Source organism: Erigeron canadensis, chromosome 9 (assembly GCF_010389155.1).
Source record: "Erigeron canadensis isolate Cc75 chromosome 9, C_canadensis_v1, whole genome shotgun sequence".
NCBI classification, from domain to species: Eukaryota; Viridiplantae; Streptophyta; class Magnoliopsida; order Asterales; family Asteraceae; genus Erigeron; species Erigeron canadensis.
This window is the reverse complement of record NC_057769.1, coordinates 3,780,792-3,800,698: the sequence shown is the minus strand read 5'-3', so window position 1 is coordinate 3,800,698 and position 19,907 is coordinate 3,780,792. Positions and strand designations below refer to the sequence as shown.

The window sequence follows — 19,907 nt, the reverse complement described above, 5'->3', positions numbered from 1 at the left end:
ACCCATATATTTTGTGGGCATGAGTAATAATTGATCTAAAAAATTGCGAACAACTAATGCAAACATTAAAAACATAAAATTATTTGTAACATGAATCAATAATCTAACAATATAAAAGCAAATCGGGAAATCGTTCAGTTAGTAGTTCTATGTGAAGGCGAATGACTAATAATTCGATTGATTTAAAGAGTTTACAAACAAAATTTGCTTACCTAGTGTTATGTTGAACCCTGAGACTGGGGAAATTGGAATGTACCCCGAGTTCATTCCTCACATGAGTCAATGAGGATGCTATTTACTAGAAAGATTCTCTGCAAAAGGTTAGTTAATTGAAATCAATAAACTACGGCTAACGCCCAAGCAAACATAGCGAGAATAAGTTATTTTAATGGTGTCAAAAAGCCAATACGAAATGATCTAGTACCAAATCAAATCAATGATGAGTTGGTGGAGTGGTTTGGAGTTTCCCTGATGACCTATAGGTCTCAGGTTTGAATCTTCATTCCACTAACTTTGAGATATATGTAGTCCTTCTATGAGAATTTGGCTTGGGTATACCCAGGTTCAAATCTGAGGGGACAGAGTTTACCCCTATTAATCGTCGTGCTTTCGGGCGGATTAGTAAGCCATTGGGTATTTGAAATAGGCAAATCTACTTCGATAGAGCTCTCTAGCGCGAACCCGGTTAAAACAACACGAAGATTCAAATGAAATTCACCTTTCAAAAAAAATGATCTAGTACCAATGAGGTTCGCATTCAAACTAGAGGTCTCAACTCCAAATCTTACCTTATGTATATTTGAGAGTGGTCATAGGTATATAAATCTAAATTACAGTTAGACCGGGTGAGTTTCTATTTCAGATATCTAGGTGATAAGGTTTTCCATTAAAAGATTTGAATTAGCTAGGGATCTATTCTGTGATGGAATTCTCTAACACATATTCGGTTAAAACAATGTACATTGAGATTCTCGATATTCACGAGTAATTCATGTCTTTTATAAAAAATAATGATCGTGATCACATGTAATTTGATATAAAAATCACTAAATGTGTTAATACGTTAATAACATTAAAGATAAGCTAATTGTAAATAACTAATAATATTTTACATGTATCTTGTTTTTCATAAATTTCATTTACTTTATAAAATATTTATGATTTTTAATCTTAATTTTCACGATATAAGTTAGATATATAGAAAAGTTTTGACATAATGTGTCAAGAATTTATTTAATAAGATTTGAGTTGTAGAGATTATTAGCAATTTTTCAATTTTAAATTTTACTTCTAATACAAATTATATCTAACTAGATTGGTACCCGCACTATGCACCGGCGGTGAGACGGTGACGGTGTAGTTATTAACTTAAAAACAATTTCATTGTGGTCGGTGATGTGATGAATTTTTACGGTGGGATGTGAAAGTAGGGCGGAAGGGACCAATTGTGAATTAGAGTTTTATTCTATTTGTTTCTACGTGAGGGAGAGGTAGATGTTAAATTTTTTTTAAAGGACATTTTAGTCACAATTTATAAAATAAAAATAAAGATGTATTAAGATGAATGATAAATTAGATATATCATGTTCTTAAACTTAAGGAAATGATATGAGTTTGTTTTATAAAGGAGTATAAATAATATAGCCATTGAAATGAACACTGATTTCCGCCACATCACAACCTAATTTGGTTTTTTTTTTCTTTGTTTTTTCAATTTTTTTTCTTTTTTGTCTGTTATTGTTTTTGGTCGCGTTGTTTGGATTTTGCCTCTTCGCATTTCACTTATTTTTTTTCATTTGGTTTTCTATTTTATTTTTCGCATATCTTTTGTCTTTTGGCTTGTTTGTTTTTTATTTTTGCTTTCCTTGTAAAAATGAATGTATAATTCAATGATTCAAACTTGTAAATATGGTTGTGATATTGACCACAACATCTATGATTGAGGTTTTTTTTTTTAATTTTATTATTATTATTATTTTGCCAGGTAAGCGAATTTGGGTTCAATCATGGTGTTGGTCCATTTACCATGATTTTTGGTAAAACATATTTAGGATCGTCTGGTTGTAGAATTGGCTATAGAAATTAGAAATAAAAATAGATGCCATACAAACCAACACCATCAATCTGAAGCCAACAGAAGAAAACTTTTTGTAGAGTTTTTATTATATAACGATTCTTATAAATTTCTTTACATTTCAATGTTATACTCGTATGTCTGTTCCTTTGACTACTTATGGAGTTATGGACGAGTTATGTTAGTAATAAGGCCCAAATTTCTATAAGGTATCTGGGCCTTTTTCACTTTTTTGTGTGTGTATGTTTGATTTGGGCATTATTTATATAAGCCCATTAGTTAGCCCAACCCGTAAATCTTCTCGCCATTCCCAGCCAGTTTCCGTTAATTCAATTAATGTCAAACTAGTCAATTTTGTGAAAACAAATAACAGTTGTCGCAAGAGGGTGTTTTCCGAACAATAGTTATTTTTCAAGTCATTCACGATACAAAAAAAAATATTACCTTTGTTATTGTGCATTTCGAGCTTGAAATCTTTTTGCTAACTTGAACCAATATTGGTATGTTTATATTAGTATTCAAACAGCTTAATTAGTTTAACTGGGCTTTTCTGAAGGAACAAAAAAAATTGATTACCTTGTAGAAAGTACATAGCTAGAAAAAAATGACAAACACATACTCATTTAAGAGACAAGTTGAATCTGAATTTAGATCTTGCAAGTTCATAGATATTACTCGGAGCATTAGTAATGGACTGTTGGAATAAACATAATTCGATTCGAGTGATAAAACATCCAAGATCGTCATGTGGAATCGGTAAGAGCAAAAAGCATGATTGCTATTGATTTTGGATTCCCATAACAAGGTGATTGAGTAATAATGGGATGAGTAATTCGGCTGGAACATGATGCATGAATTAGAGAGGAATACACACACAAAAATTAGGGTTTAATATGTATTAAGATTAACCTTAACTTAGGGTTAATGATTCTCTATTTTTAATGAGAGTATTTACACTTTCAACCTCTTTGGTGTTTAATGTGTGTACCATTAGTCCTCCAAGTTACAATCACCTAATGGGAAATCCTATACTACGCCTCTAAGAGTAAATAAACCCATTATATATTTACTAGACATAGGGATCTCAGTTATCGTCAATTATCATATCAGGAATGATACATGATCAGTGACGGTTACACTAACGTGGTTTTAACATGGACGGGATGTGGATAAAGTAGAAAACCAACCATCTCATGTCATGATGTCAACCATTCAGTGAGGTGATGTGGTGGGTGAACTCACCATATAATGGTAATTAAAAATATAGAAACTATGTGTAGTTACAAGTATTAAAAAAAAAAACTCTTAAAACATCTTTGTAGATAGAACTTAAGATATTAGGTAAAAACAAGAATACCTCTAATTTTAGTAGAAAGATAGCTCTAATTTTATTAATAGTAGTTTGATAGTTTGTTCATGATAATATGATCAAATTATATTTTTATTTTGTAATTTATTTCTAAGTTACTTTTCGTCTTTTAACTCGAGTTAGAAAATGAGTGTTCTAAACGAAAGAAAAGGAGGGTGATGGAATCACAGAAACGTATCTCATTGGGATGTTGACTGATTTAGCTGTACACTCATTGTCATGCGTGCCCAATCTATCTCTCTCTGTGTTGACTTTTATAAGGAGACTCCAAGTATATCAGCCTACCTCTTTGACATCTAATTTAGTGTGTACATACACCTCCCCACTCTTATCACAATATTACATTAACAGTCGGGATTTACTTTTTATGGTACCGCAACTCAAATAAAAAATAAATTAAAGAATAAGTTTTTTAACGCTCGAATGGTATTTACCGGCCTCTACATTTTTCGAGTATAATGTCATGTGAATTTTCAAAGTTCCACAAAGGAAAGAAAACCTTTTAGTAATCTGCCCACTCTTATCACAATATGACATTAACAGTCAGGATTTACTTTTTATGATACCGCAACTCAAATAAAAAATGAATTAAGGAATAAGTTTTTTAACGCTCGAATGGTATTTTCCGGCCCCTACATTTTTCGAGTATAATGTCATGTGAATTTTCAGAGTTCCACAAAGGAAAGAAAACCTTTTATTAATCTGCCAAGCGGCACGACAATTAATAATTAATATATATGTAAACTTTCTGACATATCAACATACATTTACCAATATAAACGATTGAATTTACATACCCCCAAAATATGTTGATTTAAGTTTTTAACGACAGATAAATGTGGGTATGCATGGTTTCATATATGCATGATACATATACATACAAACTCAACAATTAATAGGAAAAAGAGATCGATAACACTTGAAACTATGTGTCATACAGAAATTACTATCGGTCTATTGACTATTATCACAAAGCTAGGGGATAAGTCTAAAAATGTGCTTAATTGAAAAAAACAAATACATAACAAAATCAATAGTCGAAATTAAGAAGAAAAAACTATAAAATATGTATGTATATATATTAAATATATATTGTACAGTATAGCTTTCAACTAATAAAACGTTAACGTTATGTTCTCATTCAATTCTTTTGATCGAATTTGAATACTATTTTATTTGTTACTCCGTAAATGATTTCACATCAGACACTGTGTAATAAAACACAATTTTTTTTTGCCATAAATAGAAGTTCTCATCTACTTTTTTGCATCTTCTTTATTTGGATTTTTCCCTAACGGCGGATACTCTTTTTATAAGCATTCAAAGAATCGATATGTTTTACACTTGTTCATACGTTTTTTTTTTGTTTTGTTTTTTGTTGAAAATATATTTTTAGTTAATAATAAGGATACCCGACCCGTACAATATGACGGTGGATGCTGGTGGTGGTGGCGTTGATGGATGGGGGGCGTGGACGGTGGCAGAAGTGGTAACAATGTGGTTAATAATGTAAAAGTAATTGGTGTAAAAGAGAGTAGTGTAGTTATTTTAAGGTTTGAGAGATCAGAGATGATGTTGTATATAATTTTATTAAAAATATTATGGGTATTTAAATAGAGATATTTAATGAATAAAAAGAAAAACACATTTTGAAATTTTTGGTTTATTATTTAAGAAGGAGAAGAGACAGAATTTATTTTATAAAAGAGTGAAGATATTTATTTGTCTTGGTTTTATTACCTACTTTACTATTTTGTCTATTCTAAAACAATTAATTTTTTTCACAAAAATGCATACGTTTTTAACGTTGATTACACTCATTCATGTCTTGCAAAAAAATAATCTTAATTATAGTTTGATTACGTTTATTAAAAACAACAATATTACAATTAATTTGATTATAATAAATAATATAAAAATAAAATATTAATTAGTGCTAATCCAAATATTATAACCTCGTTAATTAGACACATATAGCTAGGTAATTCTAAAATCATATATTTTTAAGCATACTTCTTTCTAATACATTCATCAAATTTATTTTAATGAAATATAAACATTGTGTGAGATATCTTGAAAGAAAATAATTTTTTGTGTTAGATATCTTGTATTAGACTATATTTTTTGAAAAGTGTTAGTATATAAAAGTTGATAATATTAAATATAGTTTTGTATAATATTAATAAATCGTTAATTTTTATCAATAAAAACTTTATTTTTATTTTTTACATGTTAATTACTAGATTAAGCCCGGACGTTGTCCGGGCCGGATCAAAAACGTAAATAAAATATCTAGACAGTTACAATATTATTCATAGTTGTTATAAAAATATTAGATTACGACTAATGAAGATAATAATATTATGATTTATAAATATATAATATATATGTCAAGTATGTTAAACTATGATTAATTAAACGTAATATTAAGTTATAACAAATTTATATGTTAGAGTAATAATAATAGTAATAATAATAATAAGAACTAAAATAATAATAATAATAATAATAATAATATAAATGCATACAGAAAACACAAGTAGAAGAGAAATATATTCAAACTAGATTAAACCCGCACGTTGTGCGGTAAATTAAATAATTTATATTTACATTATTATTTATAATTTAAGATAATATAATTTTTGTATTGCAACTGATGCAAATAATAAATTATAGTAATAAATATCTGACATAAGTCAAATATGTTAAAGTATGATTAATGAAACATAGATATTTATAAATGATAAAAATATTTTTTAAGATATATATCTAATAAATATAATAAAATAAATACTTTTTAAAAAAATAAACATAATATAATAAATAATCTCATTTAAAAAAAAGATATTTATTATAGAATTAATAAAAAAAACAATATAATGTATATAAACATTTTTATACTCATATAGAAAATTAAAAAAATATATTAATAATTATGATTTTTTTTTTTTTTGAAACGACATTATATTCTACTCCTACAACTAAATTACACTTATGCCTGGAAACCAGGACTCTCGAAAAAACCCCAATTAATCCACCTCACAAATGTGAAAAGTGAGACTCGAACCCAAGGGGATCCTTCCTAAGTCAAAGACCTTACCAATGACCCACCAACCCCATTGGCTAATCATAATTAGGATTATGATTGGTGATTAGAATTAAAACTGATGATTAAGATCATACATGACAATATAAATATAACACATTAAATGGAAAAAAGATGTTTATAATTACTCATAATTTATGATAATGTAAAAATTGTTCAGATTACGACTGATTCAAACGATAAAATTATAGTATATAAATATATGATATACGCCAAATATGTTAAAGCATGACGAATGAAACATAAATATTTATATGTCATAAAAATATTTGTTATGATATATATCTAATAATATAATATAATAAATATTCTTAAAAAAATAATATAGTAAACAATTTCAATTGAAAAAAAAAATATCATTGAATTAATAAATAAAAACATAATATAATATATATAAACATTTTTATACTCATATTGAGAATGAAAAAATAAATATTAATGATTAGTTATATGAATGGTGATTAGGATTAAAATATCATGCATGCCAACATAAATGTTACAAACTAAATAAAAAAATGACAACTAATTAAAAATCATATATGGTAAAAAACTAAAAATGACTCGTAAGAAAAAACATATCATCTCTTAGTTATAGAGATATAATTTCAAATCTAATTTATCTTTTAATATAGTATAAGAAATGTACAGTAAATAATACATACATGATATATTCAAGCTCAACTTAGAACAAGATAATTTATCGTCTAGATATACTCACAGGTTTCTTGTTATTATTAATATTTAATTAGATTAAAGTCATGATAAATAGTCTAATTAGATAAGTCATGCATTAAAGGGGTTTGATGTTATCCAAATCTAACAAAAAATAAATAAATTTATATACGTATATGTATATAAAATATACAACATAATGAATATCTATTACTCCTATTAACATTAAATATATTAAATAATAATTAACTAGTTAATATTAAACTTAAAGTAATTGAAAATTATAATAATTTGACAACTAAGCTAAAATCCTACATGTCATTTAAAAGAAGATGCCACGTAAGATATTTCATATCCTCTTTTAGTTATATAGAAAGAAGTTTAATGAACTTAAAAATTATAGTTTATTATAAATGAATAAATAAAATTGGTAACAAATTTAAACATATTGTCAACTAATATTTAATTCAAAAAAAATCTAATCTTATGATCATATTTTCTCCGATGGCTTATCGTATAATGACTATTGAAACTTCAAAATACATATGATCATTTGTCGAATTGCGACACGAAGTTTTCAGCGAAATTCACCTTTAAAAAAAATTTATTAACTAAATTTTAGGTAATAATTCAAAATGTGATTTTATGGTAGCTAATTTTTGAGAATTTTTAATTAAAAAAGAGAAAATTAACAATAAAATGACACATAAGAAAAAAGCTATATAGTAGAAAGATAACACTGAAAACTATGATTACTTGATTAGTATAATCACGATATATTTAATTGAGGTTGGAAGTGTAAAATTATAAAATAAAGGGACCAGTGCAAACTATTTGGAGTATCACAGTTTGATACAGCTGATCATTTCCATTGCTTTTACAAAGTCGGCTGTAAATACTAGCATTAATTCTCTCAAATATATAAACCAACATTTAGGTTCTCATATCGACAGTTGGGAAAAAAAAAAAAAAAAAACCTAAAGAAAACATTAAGTGAATCCTACGATGTCCAAGCAAGACGACCAAGAACTCGAAACGGGTTCATTGTCGTCTAGAGGTTTCGGTCACAATGTAAGGTATGTATGTCACATTCAATATACAAAAGTATCATATATAGTGCATGTTTGTTTATATATATTGGTTGAGTTTTTTTTTTTCTCTGATTCTATTTGAGACGGTTTTAAGATTTTTTATTTGTAATGATGTTTATAGTTCTTCTATTTATCTCAAGATGAATGTTTATTTCATAAACTAAAAGGTTTTACAAATGTTTAATCATTACATCGTTATCAATAAAAGATCATCTAGTCTATACCTACCAAAGTCACCTTTAAAGTTTTAATTGGTTAAAGTTTATTCAAATATCAAGTGAATGTCTATTTTAAATTTCTAAAAAAACATGGATATTTTATTTGGGATGGAAGGGGTATACTTTTGTGTCAAATAATATAAAACATTGGAGATTTCTTTTAAAGGATTAATAACAATGATAGTGATAATGTGTTTACTTTTTAAGATTACTTTGCATTTTAGCATATGTTTTGGCTAAAATAAAGAATATGCGCTATACAGTATGTTTTGTTAAGTCCTAGTTTAATCTTAAAAGGTTTTAGGTTTCATTAAATTGTGTTTTCAAAATATCATATATTGTTATGGATGTCTAATAATAAAATGCGAGTACCAGACTAATAGTGATCAGATGTCACGTATGTTGTGATGACTTGTTAAATACTACCCATGTCTCGTTTATGAATATTCAAAGTCTTTATTTTTAAACTTTGACCTTAAATATATTTTATTGTGTTATATAAAACTTGATAAAAGTTATACCATTAAAAAGACGTCTGAAACACGATCAGTTCATATAACTTTCATCAAATATTATCCAACACAAATAAAATTATTTAAGGTCAAAGTTATAAATGTTAAACCTTAAAAATTCAAAATGAGATGGAAGGAGTATAACATTAAAGACGTTGAACGAGTATTATGTGTTTTAATGATTCTTTTAAAAGTATTTGAAATGTTATTATATAACTTTTGATTAATTATGTTTATACATTTCCAATTATCTAAATGATACATACGAGATATATTTTCCAACTGATTTGTGCATAATGGATTATGGAAGGACGAAAAAATAAGCTAGTGACGTGTTTATGGGGATGATAAAGATTTTAATAATTCATATAATAATAGCACATAGATAAACGTAGTAAGTAGCATGTATAACATCATTCACTAGTAAATGATCAACAACAATATTATTGACTAAGTTTGAAGTTGTTCAACGAGCACAATATTATTTTGTGAATAACATTTGCTGAGTACACATAATATTATTCGCTTTTCCAATAACTATACTTCTTCCCGCACAATGAAACGACGGTGGGGTAATGGTGGCGACAGTGAGGGAGACAATGATGGTGAATGTTAAAATAAATTAATGTTAAATGTGGTAGTGTAGTTATATTAAGGGTTGAAAGATCTAAATTATTTTATTAAGGGTATTATAGATCTATTAAGTGAAAATGTTTAAATTAGTTAATAAATGAGAGGAGTATTTTTGTCTTTTCAAAAAAGTTTAAAGGAAAAAAAGGATAGTATATTTTATTAAATAGTATAGATATAGATTACACTAGCTGCTTTTGTTTATATACTATTTTCTTTTTTTATTTATTTATATTAGTATTAATTTTTTTGAATATAATAATAATTATATATAATTTTAAAGGCTATTACTTTTCACTAAATAATAAGTATTTTTGAATATCTGCTGAACTGGTATGAGATTTTATTTAAATGTATCGTTTCAAAAAATAAAAAATTGTATATTTTATTTAAATTGTATAGGATAATGATAAATCGACTTAATTGGTATTCTTAAAGATGTGACTAATTGTAAGATGATGACATATGAAAAAATTAAATGGCAAGATTAAGAAAGAGAATCAGTAGAATCAACATGTCAAATTCTTAAGATTTTAAGCATATCTTTAGGCACACCAATTAGATGGATTAATTATTTTTCATATAATAATATACGGACCTTGTTAACCTCGTATCACTCAATTAATTGATGAATCTTTTAATATAAATAAACAATCAAAGATTCCTTGGATCATCATTATAGTGGGACAAAAATGCAAATGGTTGTCAAATCTTAACTATTATGAGTACTATTTAACACCCATTTTTATCAAAAGCCCTCCAAAACAATACTACACTATTTTTATCATCTCTTTCAATCTGACACTTGTCCAGTGTTGCTTCTAAATGCTCTGTTTTTCCTAGTAAATAAAAAATCTTTCATTAAATCAGGTATTCAATCTCATATATCTCTTTGATTTACCACCTTAAAGTTTTTATCTTTATGTTTAAATATGTGTTTTGGAAATGGGTTTTTGTTATTGATTTCTGGGTGTTTGTAAAAGCATTAAAATTTTTTGTTATTTTTTGGTTATGGACTTAAGGTTTGGTTTATATCTTTCATTGTTTGTTTGCTTATCTGAATTTTTTTGCCTACTTTAAAAAAATTTAAAGTGGTTTTGTATTCCTGTTAAGATTGAAACAAAAGAGATTATTTAGTTTGGCACCAAAAATTAACCTCTAAGATTGCCCCTTTTGAAATATTAAGTAAGTTTTTGGAGTTGCTTATATTATAAAATATATATATATATATATATATATATATATATATATATATATATATATATATATATATATATATATATAAAAAGTAGTAAAAATTAACCTCTAAGGTTAGATATCATTTTACATTATTGTTGTTTTTTCCGGTGCATATGCATTAACAAACATTATATGAATAACGGCTTCTCGTTCTTTACCTATTTTATAAATAATGTTTTTGATTTCTGAGAGTAGTAAAATGTTTTACACAAATGGCAAAAAAAAAAAAAAAGTTTTTTTGGATGTTTCCCTTAGTGAATAAATTTTATATATAGAGAAAGGATTTACTTGTTATAAAGTTATAAAGTTGATGGTTAACATGATAAGAGCTCAAATGGAAACTGTGAATTTGGAAGCAAATCATTCTCTGCCTATTTTAGCAATATGGTTATTAGAGGAAACATTATTATATAAGAAAGTATTTAATTTTATTTTTAATAAAAGAAGCTTTCTAATATTGTTAGGCGACATTTGATGTTAAAGAATATAAGTAAAATTTGTGTTTCTTTTTCTTTTCTTTTTTTTGTATATACAAGTTTGTGATTATTTATTTAATCAAGTTTTAGTCATTTTGGGATTTTGGGGATCAAGTCTATTTAAAGACTCACATTTGTTGCTATTTATCCTATAAGTTTTTCGAATACTTTCTGTTTAGTTTTCTTGTCCAGTGTTTTTCTTGCCAGGTTTTGTGTGTCTTTATCTTGTCCTACTTTCAAGTTTACTTGATCAGATTTGTTCGTCGCGTGTTTGTTGTTGATGATTTGGTGTGTAAACTATATAATTATCGTACATTTTCTTGCATATTTTCAGTAACTCGGGCCGTGAGAATTCTGGAGGTATGGCTCAAATTGTCGATGCATCCACTAAGTTTGATGCAGAAGAGGATATATACACTAAGGATGGCACCGTTGACTACAAAAACAATCCTGCTAACAAGAAGGTTACAGGAACCTGGAAGGCTTGCCCTTTTATTCTTGGTATATATATCCTACTCTATTATTTTTAGTACTTTTCATTTTGTAATTTGATGCACATACGTACTTATTGGATTTTCATCTTATTTCTTTCCATAAGTACTTTGAATATAGTTGTTTGATAGTAAACAGTTTCTTCAAAGAGTTATTTGATGTCAAATATGAAGCTGAAAAGCAACTCCTTTGACCATTAAAAATCACACGTGGACCTTACTTTTAACCTTTTGGTTTTAAGTTTTATAACATAGTTGCCCAGAGCTGCTTTTGACAAATGAGAGCAAGTACCCACGCGTTGCGGCGGTGAGATGGTGGGGTGATACCTAGGTCATAGAGTATGATAGTCAAATGCCTTAGCCGTACGGGCTCCGCCCTCGGATTTAAAAATTTGTCGAAAGTATATCGATAGACATCTCTAATGAAAGAGCATGAAATTTTAAGAACACCCATACAATTTTTATAATTTATCAATGTGCGGTTTTTGAGATAAAATTTTTTGAATAAATTGGATGAATAAATGATTTATGGAGGAGAGAGAAAAAAGATGATTGGTTGAGATTTGAGGAGAGAGAAAAGGTATTATAGTTATTTTAGATAAATATAGAATAGATAGGAGGGACATTTTGGGGAAGTACTTAAAAGTAATATTGAAAATTTCAGTTTAATGTTGAAAATCTGTTTTATAATATAGTATAGATAATTTGTGAAACAGGAAACGAGTGTTGCGAAAGATTGGCATACTATGGAATGAGCGCAAATCTATTGCTTTATTTCAAGAATAACCTCAATCAGCATAGTGCTACCGCCTCCAAAAACCTATCAAATTGGTCTGGAACGTGTTATGTCACACCATTGTTTGGGGCATTTCTTGCTGATGCCTTTCTTGGTAGATATTGGACCATTGCCATCTTCTCGATAATCTATGTCATGGTATGCTTAAAGCTCATCTTTCTTTTATTCTCGATAATCTATACATCCTTATATAAACACATATGTGTGACTCTTGGAGTTTATATCTGTCTGTGTATATTGATGCATAAAGCCAAGCAGTAAAGGAATGAAAATGCCTTGTTACTTATCTTAAGCTTTCTGATTTCTACCTTTAACTAATAAATGGGTCAAAGGAGTAAATTCAAATTACATACTAGCTGAGAAGGAAGCGGGTCAAATGTTACCCAAAGTGTATATTTAATTGTCTAAATTGTGAAAATCTGTTAATGATTTAAGTATTTTGACTTTTTTCTCTGTAGGGAATGAGTTTATTGACAATAGCAGCAGCAGTTCCTGGCCTTAAGCCAACATGTGTGTCAAAAGAAGATTGCCATGCTACTGGTCTAGACATCGCGTTAACGTACATGGCACTCTATCTAGTGGCCTTAGGAACTGGAGGGATCAAACCATGTGTCTCATCTTATGGTGCAGATCAGTTTGATGATGCGGATGAGGTCGAGAAGGAGCACAAGAGTTCTTTCTTCAACTGGTTCTATTTTTCCATCAATATCGGTGCATTAATAGCCTCATCGCTTCTTGTTTGGATCCAAGACAATGTGGGTTGGGGTTGGGGGTTTGGTATCCCGGCTGTGGCCATGGCACTTGCTGTTGCATTATTCTTTTCCGGAACTCGACGATACCGGAATCAGAAACCTGGTGGAAGCCCATTGACCCGTATTTGCCAGGTCATTGTGGCTTCGTGGAGGAAACGCAGGGTCCATGTGCCGGATGACAAGTCCCTTTTGTATGAGACCACAGATGGAAAGTCTGTTATCAAGGGAAGCCGCAAACTTGATCACACAAAAGATTTTAGGTAACAAACTAACATATTTTTCAGAATAGGAAAGTGTAGAAGTGGAAGTTCTATATATTATTTATTATAAGTATCAGGTTATTTTTAAACACGTTAAAACTAAAAACTTTGAAGTTAGCTGAAATGGAACGGGTCAGATGGTTTGTATATCTAGCTCTAGCATTTGTTCAGTTGCATCCAACATTCTGTGTCATTTTATATGAAAAAGGGATACTTTATTTTGGTAACACAGGTTTTAATTATACTTAATTACACTCACAAATTGAAAAAATGGACAAAGGGCGGGTCAGCCTACCCAACCAGACTAACACAAAACTTTCTGAGCCATACCCAAGTTTTGGTAGTTACCAGATAAGCCTGAGTGCCTGACCCAGTTTGTACTTTCCGTAAGAATAATGGTCGGTTTGTAATATAAAGCAAAGTATGATTCTTAAAAAATAAACTAAAAAATGTGTCATATTATTAATTCTTGTAGGTCTCTGGACAAAGCAGCTGTGGAGTTACAATCAGATCATATGAAAGGATCTGCCAACCCATGGAGGCTTTGCACGGTGACCCAAGTCGAGGAACTCAAATCCATCATCAAGCTACTTCCAATATGGGCCACAGGTATCATCTTCAGCGCCGTCTACAGTCAAATGAGCAATCTGTTCGTGCTGCAAGGTTCTTTCATGAACATCAAGATCAATAACTTTAAGATCCCACCAGCATCACTCAGCATTTTTGACACCCTTAGTGTGATTTTCTGGGTCCCAGTTTATGACAGGCTCATCATACCCCTTGCCCGGAAATACACGGGCCGCAAATCAGGTCTTACTCAGCTCCAAAGAATGGGCACGGGTCTAGTAATCTCAATTTTCGCAATGCTGGCTGCTGGGATATTAGAAGTCGTCAGGCTCGGGATTGTGAAAAGAAACAACTACTACGATTTAGAGCACATGCCCATGTCGATTTTCTGGCAGGTCCCACAATATTTCTTGATTGGTGCTGCTGAGGTTTTTACATTCGTAGGACAACTGGAGTTCTTTTATGATCAAGCCCCTGATTCTATGAGGAGTTTGTGTTCTGCTTTATCGCTCACAACTGTGGCTTTAGGAAACTATTTGAGTAGCTTGCTGGTGACGATTGTTATGGCGATTAGTACTAAAGGAGGTAAACCTGGGTGGATACCAGACAATCTGAATCATGGGCAACTGCAGAACTTTTTCTGGCTTTTGAGCATTCTTAGTGTGTTGAATCTTGGAGTTTATCTTCTCGTGGCTAAGTGGTATACTTATAAGCGTTCAGTTGGGACTCTTCGCTAGAAGGTGCAAAAATGTTTACATTTATACCGTAAAGAATTTGTTTACAGGTTTCTGACTTGTGAATTTGATGTTTTTATGAGGTTCTGAAACTATTGTTTGTGTCTATTGTTTGAAATTGGGATTGCATGAAATGTATATCTTATTCTTGCTCATTTACGCGTACGGAATAAACACAGATGAAGCACTAGCATTACACATTCACGACACACGAAGGCTAATACTCTTTTGCAAAAAAGTTCTTGCTTTGTATAAAAAACTTAAGCTAAATATCTGTCTTATCCTCAAGTGATTCAAAGATATATCAAGTTATTAAATTCTGTATCCTATATAAAGTGGAAAGCTGCGCGGTGATATATACGTGCGGGGTTTTACCATTATACGGTGAGGTGTTCCCTGATGTCGAATACCGACTAACTGTTAAAAAAAAAAAAGATATATAATTTAGGAAAAATTTCATATATGTCATTGTTAAGTTTAAAATACCATATTTGCCCAATTAAAATTTGAAACATCATATATGCCATTTCTAATACCCACAAATATCAAATATGTCATTGTTAAGTAGAAAAATATTTTATTTTTTTTGGGGAACGACATTCTATTCTACTCTTACTATTAAATTACACGTATGCCTGGAAATCAGGACTCTCGAAAAACTCCCAATTAATCCACCCCCACAAATGTGGGAAGTGGGACTCGAACCCAGATCCCAAGGTCAAAGACCTTACCAATGGGCCACCAACCCCATTGGCAGTAGACAAATATCTTATGTGCCCAAATACATTATTAGATATTATATATAGGGTCATTATTTTTGAAATATATCTAACATGTCATTAAAATATATCAAATACTTTAAATTTATCATTAAACTTTAGCTTGCACTTATCCACTTTTTTTTTAATTCATGAGTTTTTCTTGCATCAAATGTCGTGGAGGCTAATTACCATGCAAAAATAAAAGCATCACATAGTTGAGTCACTTACAAATCAAGATCGTAACACTTTTATATATACCATGAATTGAATTGAATAACAGATTTAAAAATATTAATGAAATTAATCATGTCGGTAACATTGAATTAAACTTACACGGTTAGAGAAAAAAAAACATGGATTAAATTATAAAAGCAAAAGAAAAAACATGTGTAATTATGATTTCTAAATATTTTATTAATAATCTTAAAGAATTTTTATGTTTTAATTTAGACTACATTAGTTTAATTGGTCATATTAGGTATATTCCAATGACATATTTGATGTATTTCAAATTTAACAACAAAATATGTAATATTTAAAATTTTATTTAGAGATATTTAATTTTTTTTACTTAACAATGACATATTTAATATATTGGTAGATTAGAAATAACATATATCTTATGCATTTTAATAACATGTTAGATATATTTTAAAAATAATAGCCCCGTATATAATATTTAATAATGTATTTAGGCACATATGATACTTTTTTACTTAACAATGTCAAATTAATATTTGAGGGTATATTTTATAACGTATATGGAAGTTTTCAAAACAAAAATTGTGGTTTTATATTAGGCTCATATATGATGGATTTACTATTGTAGGTGTTCTTTCGGACGGATGAAGATGATCGGATGTGCCAGTGGCTTGTCATTGGTATCATTCCCCTATAAAGAAAAAGACCACGTCCAATATTGACTTTTGCTGTCATCGCTGACTAAAACTTCCAAACCTTACGTAGTATCATTGACATATAACATTTGTTTTTTCTTTCAATCTTTCTATAAAAATCCAAAGACACGAAAGAATATATAACAAAACTATATGCAAATTGTTTTGGGTATTAAGAAAATGAGGTCTTACGTTATTGCTTTCTTCTTGGTCGTTTTTTCTGCACTTGTTCTCATTTCTTATGCAGGAAGAGCATATCCAGTACCTCAAGCTCGTGATTCAAAAGGTATGCAGATTAAATTCTTATCATGATAAAATATATTTTATATATAGATTATGATTGTGTATATCTGTATGTATGTATAATTGTAAGTTTGCAAATGTGTGCAGTCATTGAATCACACAAGACAAATTGTCCAAGGGGTTCGAGTTGTTGGGGCGGCTGTTGGGGATGTTGGCCTTAAGATTGCAGATTATCCTGATGTTATTGTACCTTGTAATTTGGTGGTGTTGTACTTCATAACAAGGAAAAGGAATGAATAGTGTTTATGTTTGTGATCTAATATGTTATATAGGTATTATATTCAATAATCCAATAAACTCAAGTACTTTTGGTTATTAACTACACTGTAACGAAAGGTCTAACTGTGCTTTTATGCCATGGCCGATTTCAACTAATCCCTTGACCACCCCCAAGATATTTACGGAGGACAGGATTCAGAGACATCTTGTGAGAAAACATGACTTTTTACCACTAGGCTATTTGATGATAGCTCACTGTTTCAACATATATGTATTTGCTCCTCAGAGCTTGAAACAGATACAGAACATGGAATATTAGCCAATGTTATCAAATCTACTAAGCTAATATTAAACCAAGAGTTTAGAATAGTATGATCATAAAAATGTGTCATTCAAACATAAATTTAGTGAGTGAATAAATCGACAAACAATCGACACCAACAAAAGTTCTAAAAACTAATAAAACAGAAAAATCTCAAAGTAAAGACACCTCTAAACAAATTCCATACTGTATACCGTGATAATCTTTGCACGTTCTAGCGAAGAGTCCCAACTGAACGCTTATAAGTATACCACCTGGCCACGAGAAGATAAGCCCCCAAATTCAACACACTAAGAACGGTCAAAAGCCAGAAGAAATTCTGTAACTGTCCATGATTCAGATTATCTGGTATCCACCCCGGCTTACCCCCTTTAGTACTAATCGCGGTTACAATTGTCACCAGCAAGCTACTCAAATAGTTTCCTAAAGCCACAGTTGTGAGCGATAAAGCAGAACACAAACTCCTCATAGAATCAGGGGCTTGATCATTAAAGAATTCTGTTTGTCCTATGAACGTAAAAACCTCAGCAGCACCAATCAAGAGATACTGTGGGACCTGCCAGAAAACCGTCATGGGCATATGCTCCAAATCGTAGTAGTTGTTTTTCTTAACAATCCCGAGCCTGATGACTTCTAATATCCCAGCAGCTAGCATTGCGAAAATTGATATAACTAGACCTGTGCCCATTCTTTGGAGCTGAGTGAGGCCTGATTTGTGGCCTGTATATTTCCGGGCAACAGGTATAATGACCCATTTGTAAACTAGGGTCAAGAGAATGACACTAATGGGGTCGAAAATGCTGAGTGATGCTGGTGGGATCTCAAATTTCTTGATCTTGATGTCCATGAAAGAACCTTGCAGCACAAACATATTGCTCATTTGACTATAGACAGCGCTGAAGATGATACCCGTGGCCCATATTGGAAGCAGCTTGATGATGGATTTGAGTTCCTCGACTTGGGTCACTGTGCAAAGCCACCATGGGTTGGCGGATCCTTTGACATGATCTGATTGTAACTGAATAGCAGCTTTGTCCAAGAAACTACAAGAAGACCACAGTTTAGTTTATAAGCATAGTACTAGTCATATATTGATATGACCCGTTATCAAATAAAAGGATTGAAATATAAATTTGTTAAGATTGTTACCTAAACAATTCAGTGTGTTCAAGTTTGCGGCTTCCAGTGATGGCAGATTTGCCATCTGTGGTCTCATACAAAAGGGACTTGTCATCGGGCACATGGACCCTACGTTTCCTCCAAGAAGCTACAATGACCTGGCAAATACGTGTCAACGGGCTTCCACCTGGTTTCTGATTCCTGTACCGTTTGGTTCCTGAAAAGAACGAGACAACAGCAACTGCCATGGTCACGGCCGGGATACCAAACCCCCAACCCCAACCCACATTGGCTTGGATCCAAACAAGAAACGACGACGCAAGGAGTGCACCGATATTGATGGAAATATAGAACCAGTTGAAGAAAGAACTCTTTTGCTCCTTCTCGGCCTCATCCTCATCATCAAACTGATCCGCACCATACGATGACACACATGGTTTGATCCCCCCGGTTCCTAAGGCCACTAGATAGAGTGCCACATACGTTAACGCAATGTCTAGACCAGTAGCGTGGCAATCTTCTTTTGACACACAAGTTGGCTTAAGCCCAGGAACCGCCGCTGATATTGTCAATAAACTCATTCCCTATTTTTATATATTTTATATAAAGAAGAAATAAAAAACAGTCAAAAATTAAACAACTTTAATTAAGTATACGTGCATATATATATAAGAATGAAGAGGAGCAAGGTGTAAAGATATATACCATGACATAGATGATGGAGAAGATGGCAATGGTCCAATATCTGCCAAGATAGGAATCAGCAAGAAACGCACCAACCAACGGCGTAACATAACATGTTCCGGACCAATTTGATAGGTTCTTTGATGCTTGGGAACTATGTTGATGAAGATTATTCTTGAAATAAAGCAATAGATTTGTGCTCATTCCATAGTATGCCAATCTTTCGCAGCATTCGTTACCAAGAATAAAAAAGCAGGTCTTCCATTTTCCTGTAACCCTTTTGTTTGCAGGATTGTTTTTGTAATCGACTGTGCCATCTTTTGTGTATATACCATCAGCTAATTCTTGCGTGCTGATGATTTCGATTTCAGTCGATGACATAGCTTAATTTAGAACGTCGGATGCTTACAATTAACTCAAGGTTTGGAATTTTGTGGTTTATTTATAGGACTCCAAGAATTGAAAATCATGTATAATTATAATTCTAGTCATATTAGGAATTTGGATTAAAAGCCGAATGTGACACTGATTTGTTGTTTCTTTGAATTCCCTCTCTTTTTACACTTTCAATATGTCGTTGATCTAAATTTCATCTTAAGCCCTTTTTTAATTTTGT

General features: G+C 30.6%; 2 protein-coding genes across 4 annotated transcripts; one reads left to right on the top strand and one right to left on the bottom strand.

Annotated features, from left to right (window-relative positions):
• Positions 1 to 10,440: 10,440 nt before the first annotated feature.
• On the top strand, positions 10,441 to 15,142 carry LOC122581924 (protein NRT1/ PTR FAMILY 8.2-like). Of its 3 annotated transcripts, XM_043754243.1 has the most exons (6): positions 10,441 to 10,542; positions 11,722 to 11,888; positions 12,595 to 12,812; positions 13,133 to 13,686; positions 14,162 to 14,349; positions 14,443 to 15,142. In XM_043754243.1, exons 2-6 carry the CDS (start codon positions 11,750 to 11,752, stop codon positions 14,988 to 14,990), a joined length of 1,647 nt encoding a protein of 548 aa, XP_043610178.1. In that variant the 5' UTR covers positions 10,441 to 10,542; positions 11,722 to 11,749; the 3' UTR covers positions 14,991 to 15,142. The 3 variants fall into 3 exon arrangements, with proteins under 3 accessions (XP_043610178.1, XP_043610176.1, XP_043610177.1); XM_043754241.1 differs by having other exon boundaries at positions 14,162 to 15,142; XM_043754242.1 differs by lacking the exon at positions 10,441 to 10,542 and adding an exon at positions 11,555 to 11,594 and having other exon boundaries at positions 14,162 to 15,142.
• A 2,560-nt stretch (positions 15,143 to 17,702) lies between these two features.
• On the bottom strand, positions 17,703 to 19,633 carry LOC122583812 (protein NRT1/ PTR FAMILY 8.2-like). The gene is made up of 3 exons (XM_043756191.1): positions 19,313 to 19,633; positions 18,638 to 19,191; positions 17,703 to 18,531 (listed from the first exon to the last, which is right to left on the bottom strand). Exons 1-3 carry the CDS (start codon positions 19,493 to 19,495, stop codon positions 17,703 to 17,705), a joined length of 1,566 nt encoding a protein of 521 aa, XP_043612126.1. The 5' UTR covers positions 19,496 to 19,633.
• Positions 19,634 to 19,907: the final 274 nt, after the last annotated feature.